The sequence below is a fragment of the Acipenser ruthenus genome, chromosome 10, assembly GCF_902713425.1.
Source record: "Acipenser ruthenus chromosome 10, fAciRut3.2 maternal haplotype, whole genome shotgun sequence".
In the NCBI taxonomy this organism is placed as follows: Eukaryota; Metazoa; Chordata; class Actinopteri; order Acipenseriformes; family Acipenseridae; genus Acipenser; species Acipenser ruthenus.
In genome coordinates, this window is record NC_081198.1 from 45,430,086 (window position 1) to 45,442,228 (window position 12,143).

Below are 12,143 nucleotides of genomic sequence, written 5' to 3' on the forward strand. Positions count from 1 at the left end.
GGTAGCAGTTGCTTGAGTGGTCAGTGGGTTCCCGCCAAATTCTTGGGATAGTGAACTTCATGTCTCTCTTTTCCCCTCTGTACCATCCTACAAAAATATATTTATTTCACCCATGACTAATGTGTAAGAGAGTCTCGCAACATTTTTCATATATGATATATTTTTTCAATAACATTGAAAATTGTAAAACATTTTAAAATTAAAAACTTTTACAATTTTAAAAACTTTACCAAATTTTATAACATAAAATTCTGAGCAACAATTGTCCATCTTACCTTCCAGAGTTTTTTTTGCAGTGCTCGCAGGTGAAATGAGGAGCCCAGGGTTTGTCTTGATGCCCGACAGGCATGCCGAAATATGCCTTGTAGGCCTCACACATCTTAGCAGATGCTTCCACGGAGTACTTTTTCGCTCTTGTCTTCATAAATTGGCCGCAGACATAGCAAAATGCGTCTGCCGGATGCTTGCAGCCTCTTGATGCCATCTCAGAAAAATGCAGATATGTATCCACTTAGGCAGCTGGAACTAAACTGAACTGGTGGGCTTAAGGCCCCTGTATTTATACTGCTATTTATATTACTGGAAAGTTCTAGAAAGTTCTAGAAGTTACTCCAAGTTTACTCAGCACTGAATCTATCTGGAATGTTCTGAAAAATAGGTAAATTTCAAAATATCACTGGTCACAAAAGCAAAGTTTGTGGGGAATAATAGCCATGTTCTATACTTTTGAGGCATAAGCAATTAGGAAATAACACTTACTACCCAGGAACAAAAAAAAAAAAAATAAAAAAAAAAATTGTTACACGGTGTTATCTGATTCCGAACAAAAAAACAAAGAAAGTGCATTATCAGCTAACAGTAAATTATCAACTTTTGTACAATATACACAGCAACAGTCAGATAAGAATCACTACCAGCTAGCAACCGATTGACCTTTGGGTCTGCAAATCAAATATTTTTAAAGATTTAGATAAATACAGCTGGACATTGCCCCACAGTAATAAAACATATGATGAAATGTACTGGATATATTATGGAGTTGTAGAAGTATCTGTTGCATCAACAAAAATGTTTTTTTTTTTTTTTTTTTACCACCTAATCAAAAAGGATTGCTTCTAATGGTAGTATTTAGTATTCAGTACTATGAAAAAAATAACTATAATCACAAACATTGTAACTGGTAAAGCATTCCTTTTACACACTATTGACTAAGAATGTTGCTCAATCATCTCAGTTAGAAACTTTTCACTTCTGCGATACAGCTAGGCAAGGGGGTGGGATATGACGTATGCTGGGAGGCACCAGAAGTGTGTAAGAGGAAGACGGCTTTAAAAGTATGAAAGCAAGCAACTTTCTCACTGAAAACACAGACTCAGTGGTGCTTAACTGAATCTTTTTTTCTCCAGGTAGGTGCCTCATTTAGAGTACTTCGGCGATATCATTTTCTCATAAGGTAAAGCAATTTTCCGATGAAAAAGATATGCTTAGGTGATACTGTATTTGGTTCATTTGTTAAGTACTGCATGCATGTGTTTAAGTAGTTTGATTTGTTTTTTAAATAGTGCATATTTACAGACCTGGATAATTGAGTAATATCAGCATAGTAGTCTGGTAAAAAGAGAAAATGAGTATAAGGATATTGACAAGGTGTATAGGTGGCGGTTCATGAATACAAGATTGAAAAACAAGCAGCAGTGATTGATTAGGGTAAAACTAAAAGTGAGTGAGATAAACATAAAAAAAAAATTGCAGGTCACTAAAGATAAAACTTGTAAAGATGCGATCAGCAAAACAATACACAATATGAGGTATTTTTGTACATTTGCAAAAATAGTAACTCAGATATAGTAATGAGTTATTTTTTAAATGTTCCGTTTTTAATGATCTTATTTATTTAAAATAAATAATAATAATAAAGATTTAAATGGTTGTTTGTTTACCGACATACTACTATAATGGAACAGGATACATGTGCTAGAAAAGTAGAAAGTAGACTTTTTTTTATGGTATTTGTTCTAGTGCCATTTATAAATAAATAATAAAAGCTTACAATCTTAGGAGATAATGACATACATTAGCAAATCTGCTATTTATTGCTGTGTTACAATGAGAGTAAAACAACAATAACAACAACAAAAAGTACATTTAAACAGACATACGTAGTCAAACTTTTGCACAATGTAAAATAAATCTGTATTTAATATACCTTCCAAAGCAATATTATAGGGATTAATCACATTTGGAACCAACCCTGCTAAACAATATAATTGAATAAAACATGAGATATATCAGATTGTGTCTGTGGACTACAAGTTGGTGGGAGTGTATTATAAATAATCAGCATGTGCTATATGCACATTTCTGAAACTGCTAAGTTAATTCCCATATTCAAACTGTGATTATACAAGCCTCATTCTGAATTATACTTTGTGTTGCTTGCTGATGCCAAGAATGTTTAATATCCCATGGTGCAAATTCTGAATGCTGATTTAAATCATGGAAGGTGTTAAACATATGCCTGTTACATAAACATTAAAGTTTTATTTTTTTCAGTTTAGATTTTTATACCCCAATGGAACTTCTGAACTGTACTTCCCCTGCCATGATCCTGGAGCACACTGCCTCAGTGTTGGGATGTAGCATCTTAGATCAAAAGCTTGCCTTACATCTTGACGAACATGATGCTTTACAACACCTGCGGGAACATTTCCTGGTCCCGAAAGTTAAAGACCTACCTTGTAGTAAGTCTGAAATATCTATTAATACAGTATCTACTGCCAAGTAGTGTGGCATGCTCAACTTCACCTGTTTTTAATAGGTTAAAACATCCTAAAAGACTCCCTCTGTTCAGTTAATTTAGCCAGCCTTATTGAGAGTATTGAATGAAATTACCTTTTACATGAAATATCTTTTTGTTCATATTCCATTAATCTTGCCATGTTGCTGGTGGAGCCACCTTGAAACAGTTCAGAAACAAGTGCATTGGAATTAAAATCAGTGACTTTCTCATCCAGATTGATGTTGCTGATAAGCAGAGATCCTAGTTTTCTGCAATAAAAAGAATTAAATTCTCTGATAAAAAAACAATAAATTGGAGTTATTCCGCAATTAAAATATAAGGTGTATAATGTGTCACATTATAAGATACACAAATAGTACTAATGAAGAACAGTTAATACAGGAAGTATTTATTGGTACACTTTTAAATTCACCAGTGCCATCAATCAATAATATAAACAAACTTACCATTTTACTTCTGTGTAGTAGGGCCTAATAATAAAAGAAACACAAAATAGTATTCATGTTAGTTTAGCTCCAAATTAGTCTTTGTCATCTGGATGGCTATTGCCAAACTCACTGACCCGATCTTTAGGGGTGATTTTGTTTATTGTTTTCGGCATCTTTAAACAGCTTCTTCAGTAGTAACAATGCCCTGGATACTGAAGTAAACTGCACCTAAATGTGACAGTGCGTCTCGTTCAACCTTGACCTCTGTACAACAGAAGCAGTATTATTGAACAAGTTTGTTTACAAAAATGTAAAGCCTGTGTTGATGATTATGTATGAGAAGTGTATTGATTTGGTTATCAGACAAACAAAAAAAAGTCTTGCATGTTCTTTGCCCCGCCCCAAGTGTAAAACTGTCAATTCTGTACCAGCATAGAAAATCTGTTATTTCGCAGCAAACGGATTGCTAGGATCCCAGCTAAGTGCTCAGAGCATGAAACCATCAACTAGGAAACCATTATTGTTTACTATTGCCTGCTGATGATCAACCAATTAGTGAAAATGTTGATGGACATTGTTGTAATTAGTTTAAATCTTACTGATGGGGACTGAGGAAAGTGCACAGGCAGAGAGAAGAAATCAGAGTAAAAGTATGAACTTGAAGCACTGGGATGTTTATCAGAGGAATGAGGCATAACTTAGAACTCTGCTTTCCTGGCTGTACTTTGACTCTACTGGGTCTGCCTCTGCCAAGTGCTCACACGTTTCCTCAGCTAGGAGAGTTGATTTGGGCCAGTTACTTTCAGAAGCTCTGCATTTGTCCACTTATCAACAGGTTAAGAAATTAAAGATTAACTTTAATCTAAATAAAAAAGGCATGATAAGATTTTGAACATGAGACTTCTGCTTACGAATGAAAGACAGAACATTGACACTGACATTTACAGTTCAGACAGTTCAGCAAGGTACAGTACTATTTCCTTTGCTAATTATCAAGTTTGCATTGATCAGGCAAAAACATTATTTTCAATTCTTACATTTTTACCTTTACAGCACTTGACATTTTCTTTCTTCAGCATTTCTTTGTAAGCTGATCTTCTATGTAATGGAGCAGAGTAGAAATGAAGTTTAGGGTTGTTAAAGAGTTAGTCCATAAAGAAAACGTTTTCTTTTTTAATCCCTTCACAGTTGACTTCTCATGTGTAGATGAAAAAGAGGAATGTGTATATCTTGTTGGAAATTCTCTTGGACTGCAGCCTAAAAATGTTAAAACCTACATTAATGAAGAGTTAGATAAATGGCACAAAATGTAAGTAACATACTGTTAAGTATTTTTCCTAATTAGTGTTTGTTTGCCCCAACCATTTATTTGCCCCATTCATTATTTTTAATGTATTTTGTTTTCTGCTGCTGTACCTTCTATACCTTCAGTTTAGAAATTAACTTTAATGTCTGCCCTCTAAAGTTTGAAGTAGTAATGTGGTTAACCTTGCCCACAGTTATAAATTATATCATTTATAACAGTATTTTAATCTGTTTATTTAGTTGCAGGGTTGGAACCTCAAATAAAGTAATATACAGCGTGTGATCTATCTATCTATCTATCTATCTATCTATCTATCTATATTAATGTATGATGATGAGAACTATGATATTCTAACTAACTAGATATCAGACTTACCAATAATTAAAGTCTGTTTTATTTATGTTTGTATTCAGGGGTGTTCATGGTCATTTTGAAGGCAGTCGCCCTTGGGCTCTGGGAGACGAATGTATTGTGGACCTAATGGCTAAGGTAGTGGGTAAGTTTACTAATACTGACTACCATTAGTATTTGATTTTAGTATAATAATTTGATATCAACTGGGTTTGTCCAATACCTAAAATATCAACTTTTTTTGTTGCCAGTGCCTCCATTGCTGTTTGTAAGATCTTGTTTTCAATACCCTCAACCAAGTGATTCATATAATGAGTGAAAAATGTATCACAGCACATGGGAAAATGTTCTGATAATGTGGCCACACCTATACTATACCATAGAACATATTATTTCAATGGGCTAACACAAGTCACACAAATGGCTAAACAACAAAGCCTTCTCCAAGCATGTTCACAGCACGGTAGAGATATCAAGAGCTGTTCCAGATCTGTAATATTTCAATTTGCATGCATTATCTCATTTACTGTACGCATTAGGGACAGATTTGTATCCTACACTCTGCTACCCTGAAGTCCCTCCTTGTACTTCCCACATCACACGACAAGCTACAGGTATCCATGTTCTCTTCTGACACCACATTTAACAGGCTTTCCGGTGGGTGCCTCCGGTTCATAGGCAGGCTCTGGAGAGGTTGACAGGGTGAGGCGAGGCGAGGCTATCCAATGCTCAAGCAGAGAATGGGTACAAACCCAGTAACTTAAGCTCAAAGCTTATGGTCATAACCAGGCTCTCTTGTGAGAGCTGTAACTGACTGGTATATTTCTATTTGTGTTCTTGTACCAACTCATGTTACCCTGTGCCACATGATAATTTTCAACATAATCCATACACTATGAGCTTTATACAAATTGGTGTAATCCTACAGTTAAAAAACAGAATGCCCTGTACATTGCATGAGAAATGTACAGGGGATTAGTAAATTAATCTGTTCTTGCATACATGAATTACACAGTTGACTGCCACTAATAATAGCTCATGAGTTGAACGAGAGTCAATTAATAATTTCTGAAATTCGCCACATGAAGGAGATCCCTCCCACATAGGGTACAATAGCAACAACAATCTAAAAGTTTATGGTGTGTTTCCCGATAATTTTGTTACATACATGATCATTTTGGTTAAAATGTCTCAGAATCTCTTATACTGTATGACAGACAAAATCTAGTCCCTAGGAACCTGCAAAAACCTACATCAAAGGCAATGAGTGACTCTGGGTGTAAAAAGAGATTATTGAGATATAATGATTGTTTGGCTCAAGTGTTGTAAAACTAAAAACTGTTTTTCTCCTTTGAAAATGTTGTTTTCAAACAGGAGCAAAAGTGGAAGAAGTAGCATTAATGAATGCGCTGACTGTGAATTTGCATCTTCTGTTGGTGAGATGTAGATTTTAACCTTTACATTGTTGTTTCAGAATTTTCAAGAGAACTTTATATTAAACTGTTTACTCAATTATATATTTATTTATTTGTTACAGCTCTCCTTTTACAAACCAACTTCAAGTCGTCATAAAATTCTTATCGAGGCCAAAGCATTCCCTTCAGACCATGTAAGCAATACATTTAACAGTCAGAATAGATTTCTACCATATAAACTAGTCTAGAGACTGTCTTTTAGTTTGGAGACAAAATGATCAGCCAGTTCACAGATTAGCTGTGGCATATACTGTGTGCAATGTAGAATTTCCATTGTATACAGGCTTTGGCATTAAGCAATCTTTCTGCATATTTTGTACAAGATACGGTTACAACTTGCCAGCTCGATATTTGTGAAATTGTTTTTAGAGTAATTATATTCATTATTATTGCCAAATTGATCCCTCAGTGAGGTAAACATGTGCATTACAATAATGTAATAAGCTGCATTGTTCTCAGCCGTTGATTACCAAGAATTATCCTCTGTGCAAAAGTGCAATAACTATAAAGGTAGATAGTGCCTATTGTAGTCAGCAATCTTTCAAAATGCCATGTGAAGTTCCATACTGTATCAAGCAAACCTAGTTTTCATATTGCAAAATGTTCCTTTAAACATAGCATTGCCTAGACTGTGTTACAAACGACAATAATGTTAAATATACTACTTACCTGTACTATCTTTCTGAAGAAATAATAAATGCTGTTTCACATGCAATTTGTTGTAGTATGCTGTAGAATCCCAAATTCAGCTTCGAGGACAAGATCCTCAAAAAAGCATGCTGCTGATGCGTCCCAGGGAGGTACGTTTTAGATGGAAGTTATCTGACTTGGAAACAATTTCAGATTGAATAAAAATAGGGGAATACAGTAGGAGATAACAACTGCACTGTAAATGTACATGAACAGTAATTATTTGTTTTATTCAGATAAAAAAGCTAAGCTTGTATATGAACCAATAATTCATAAAGACCCTTTTGCACTGTAAAAATAATAACTTATAAAAGGAATGGATTTTTAATTTCTTTGTTTTTTATTTTTATGCCTGGAGTTCATTGTTTTTTTGTTTAATCTTCTGTTACTTTCATGACTGTACATATTGAGTGATCAAACTTTTGCAAGTAATCGGTTTAGGATAACCGTAAGGCATAAGCTGAGTAGCCCTTTTAGTTTTGAACTGTTTGGAACATCACTATAATGTTTTAACCATTCTTAGGGTGAAGAGACATTAAGAATGGAAGACATCATTTCTACGATTGAGAAAGAAGGAGATTCAATCGCTGTGATTCTGTTTAGTGGAGTGCAATACTACACAGGACAGCTTTTTGATATGCCAGCAATTACAAAGGCGGGCCATAAAAAGGTATAGTTTATATCTCCCATTTTAGTAGTTTCAGATAAAAAATAAAATTTAAAAACTGGCTTAAAAAATGTCCTAAAATAACCAATGTATATTTTAATTTTAATGCAATTACTATTCATTATATTGCTGTGCACAATTAAAAAGAAAAAAAAAAGTCAATTGGTACCCTGGCTGTCTACAAGGTTGCATGTTTTTCATATCAACTTAATATAAAGTTAAACTAAAATAAAACAGGTAAAACTACTTCTTGGGAAAATAATTGCCCTTCATTGTGTATTTGGTAAACATACACTCAGTTAGGAATGGGTTTAACCTTGTAAGTTGAAGTAAATTCTGAATAGGATTACGCTGTAAATAACCCCTTTTCTAGCAGTGACCTTTGACCTAGAAAGTCCTGTTTGTCAGTCATGAACAAGAACTGCTTTCTGTCTCAATGTCTGTGTGTTTACATTTTTTATTTTGTTGTTAATTCCTTGTAAATTGGAGTTAAAACTACTTTAATTATGTTCCTTAAAAATATAAAAAAAAGAAAAAAAAAAACCATGGTGTTAACTGTACCAGTGAGTTTAAAATGAAGAGAAAAAAAAATATGCAAACAGTCCTTACTGCCACCTTGTGGGTTGTACTGAAGTTAATCTAAATTAGTTTAATTATCCTAAAAGTACTTACCTGTGTACTGTATGTGGTATTAGTGCATATTACATTGTGCTCAGCTGTTTAATATTAACAGTATTCATTCATTTGTATACATTTGCATTATGTTTTTGGCTTTTTACATTTTCAATGCCAGAACTTATTTACACAGTGGAATTGCAAAGCTGCCCTCTGACGTTATAGCTGACTTGTAATACTGTATTTGTTTTATTTGTATGTGTGTACAGGTGGATGCCTCTCACTCAGTAGTCTGATAAAAAAAGAAAAAAAACTGTATTTTTACAAACATGTCTCATATAGGTTTTGTTCTAGGGTTGTTTTGTTGGATTTGACTTGGCTCATGCTGTTGGCAATGCAGAACTGTACCTACATGACTGGGAAGTTGACTTTGCCTGCTGGTGTACATACAAGGTAGGCCATTGATGTCCCACAATGAAGGGAATTTGTAATAATAATAATAATAATAATAATAATAATAATAATGTTATACATTCCACCAATACCATGTAACCAGTGCCTACAATTTCAGGAACATAGGAAATGAATTATCCAGTATTTCTGAAACACATTGCTGGAGTTGTAAAATCCAGTTACTCCAGACTATTCCAACAAGGATATACCTTTCAAGCCATTACACAAGTGCAAGGGTGTTATTTTGGAGAACATGATTTTAAAATGGAACTCTACATTTTTATTCCAGTATATGAATTCTGGAGCAGGTTCTCTCGCTGGAGCGTTTATTCATGAAAAACATGCTAACACTGTTCAGCCTGTGTAAGTATCTAATACTGCAAATTTTACACTTGCTAAAATCAGCTTTTTTATAGATTATTTTGTTAGTGTATTTTCTTATGTTATGAGTATGTTAAAAATATAATTTTGGAGAATACATAACTGAATGAAAAAAGATTTTATTCTAGACTACATTTCTGTGTTTTGTTCTCTGACATTTTCAAAGAACACTTCTGATATGTCCTTGATGGTTACTCTTGTACAGACAATAGATCCCAGAGATCAACATTATATTTCCATTACGTGTAACTGTTTCTTTACAAATACTGTAATAGATAAAGGTCAAAATGTTTTTCATGGGCTCCCGAGTGGCGCATCCGGTAAAGGCGTTTCAAATTGGGAGAGAAATGGGGTAAAATCAATTGCCGATTTACTCAATTTAAAAAAAAAAAAAGAAAAAATAAGTTTTTCACTTACCATTAAGTCTTTTTTTAAATTTGCAGGTTGATTGGCTGGTGGGGTCATGAAATGAAAACTCGATTTCTTATGGATAACAGTACGTGTTTTAATAGTCCTCTAGATACAGCAATGTTAAAGAGAATGCTTGTGCCTCATAAAAAATATTTATTATGGTAAATAAATCAGTGAGATAAGGCACAGTCAGAATTGGGTACAGTACAAGAAAGGCACCCAGAGTAAGCAACCACAAATGCTCAGCCTTGCTGGCAGCTGGTTACATCAGGTTTCCAGGTACATACTGTACTGCTGCTGTATTTGTACATCATTGAGCACTGCATCATTTAAAGCATTGGGAATATTATAAAATTATTGGCATAACCAAACCTTGTCTTGATTTTGACGTCCCTTAGCTGCCCTGATTCAGCAACCTCAGGCAGCAGCATCAATACATGTTTACTGAGGTAGAAAAGGTGAAGGAATAGACTACATGCCCTAAGTCCAGATGCCCTTGGAACACGTTACATTGGAGACTATTTTATTTTGGCAGCTGCTCACCCAGACAAAATCAAACTGCAGGGGCCAGAGGGGACTTTCTAGAGATTAATTATGTAATGTGCAGTTACAGACACTGTGGGTTACATATCAGCTCCTAGCCAGTCTCCCATCTGTAGGGCTAACAGATGCTATCAGTGTTTTGGTCAGGAAAGCAAAATAAACATTTATTTATTTATTTCTTTATGTATTTATTTCCCCGCTGACTTAAGTTATTTCAACACAAACTCAGGAATGATAAGAATTTTTTTTTTCTCCAACTAACTAGAATAAATTGTATATTGAAATAAAAAAGTAAATACATAAATAAAATAATAACACAAGTGTGTACAAAGTGTATTTCATCCAAAGCCTTGTGAACCTTATTTACTTCAGAGTACCAGCCACATCATTATAGTATTAGCATGTTTTCATCAGTAAGCTTGCACTGACCCCTTGTGGTCATTCAAATATTATTTTTACATAATATCCAGGTTCTTGTAACATTCAATAGAATGTAATGTAAATTGATGATACCATGCTGCAGTAGACAGTTATGTTTAACCTGTCTCATTAATCTCCTAGAACTTCAGTTAAGCCCTGGAATAAATGGATATCGGATATCAAATCCTTCGATTTTATTGGTCTGTGCCCTGCAGGCTTCCTTAGAGGTAAGAAGGTATTGTATACTGTGTGCTGTACATACCAATACATGTATTTGTATATCTTTTAATCCAAAAATTCAACAGGCAAATTTTTATTTTCACGTCATTGAACTTATAGTGCTTTTTAGGGTCCTCATCCCCAAAATGGGAACCCTTATGCGCTGGAAATGTCTGTCAGTACTCCAAATGGTGAACTGCCTTGGTTTTGCATCTTGCACCTTCACCAAACGTTTATCATACACTCCTAGCCTCCTGTAGACATTGCAAATTGCATTTGGCTATAATCTGAATTATAAGGACCCTCCCTCTGAATGTGCATGCACTGGTTAAAGATGTTCTTATGGAACCTGGTTTGAATCTCAGGCTCATTGGTCCACATCACAAAAACACCATCACAACCTGCACAGAAGCTCAACTTAGCATTTCTGATTGCATAATCTCTGTAGTTGTTGTGCTCTGTGTTCTGTCATGCATAGAAATCCATTTGATTCTGCCTCTTTTCTGTTAAGCCATTACAGATATATTTTTTCCTTGGTTAGATCTTCAACCAAACTAGTATGAAGGCACTAAGAAAGAAATCTGTTCTCCTTACTGGTTATTTGGAGTGCCTTATTAAGCAGTGCTACACAAAGGACGAATCAGATCCACAGAAACCGTATGTGAAAATCATTACACCTTCAAACGTGGAGGAACGTGGCTGCCAACTTTCCCTAGCCTTTTCGGTACCAATCAAAACAGTTTATAAAGAACTTGAGAAGAGAGGAGTAGCAGTAAGTAGAATGTTAATTTCAACATCTTGTATAATGTCAGTTGGGGAAATGTGAACATGGTAGTACATGCTATAATAATGTAACCATCATTTGTTAGAAATTTGTAATTTATTGAGACAGTTGTAAGTACCAAGTAAAGGTCCTGCATAAAAAAACATTTGTGTACCTTTTGACAGTTTTATTAGTGTCCCAGTTTAAAATGATAGAGTGTTTGAGCCACTGCTATTTAATTTGTGTATGCATAATGGTTTTGTAATGAAAGTCACAGTAGAATTTGTGGAAAACCTGCTTTAATAGACTTTCACCCATTCTTTTTCAGTGCGACATGCGGGAACCAAATGTGCTACGCATTGCACCAGTGCCACTGTACAATTCATTCAGTGATGTGTACCGTTTTATCAACATTCTGGGGTCTGTGCTCACAGCAAGCCAGAAAGAACAAGCATAACAATTCAAGGATGGACTCATGTATAAAACTGTATATTCTTATAGTAATGTATCTTTGTACCAATTTAATAATTATCTATAATGATGCTAAATACAGTAAAAGGAATAAGATATCAAAACGTGTTCTTGTTTTTCTTCCTCTTCTGGAGAAGCAAAATACACTGT

The 12,143-nt window shown here is 34.6% G+C and overlaps 1 protein-coding gene across 5 annotated transcripts; it reads left to right on the top strand.

Moving 5' to 3' along the window:
* The first annotated feature begins 1,274 nt into the window (after positions 1–1,274).
* Positions 1,275–12,097, top strand: LOC117403699 (kynureninase-like). 5 transcript variants are annotated; one of them, XM_034006037.3, is made up of 14 exons: positions 1,275–1,406; positions 2,554–2,741; positions 4,417–4,537; positions 4,948–5,030; positions 6,260–6,321; positions 6,423–6,494; positions 7,086–7,160; positions 7,574–7,720; positions 8,687–8,785; positions 9,075–9,148; positions 9,610–9,662; positions 10,682–10,767; positions 11,301–11,531; positions 11,851–12,097. In XM_034006037.3, exons 2-14 carry the CDS (start codon positions 2,573–2,575, stop codon positions 11,977–11,979), a joined length of 1,401 nt encoding a protein of 466 aa, XP_033861928.1. In that variant the 5' UTR covers positions 1,275–1,406; positions 2,554–2,572; the 3' UTR covers positions 11,980–12,097. The 5 variants fall into 5 exon arrangements, with proteins under 5 accessions (XP_033861928.1, XP_058888348.1, XP_033861935.1 ...); XM_034006044.3 differs by having other exon boundaries at positions 1,292–1,453; positions 2,559–2,741; XM_059032364.1 differs by having other exon boundaries at positions 1,292–1,406; positions 2,559–2,741.
* The last annotated feature ends 46 nt before the right edge of the window (positions 12,098–12,143 follow it).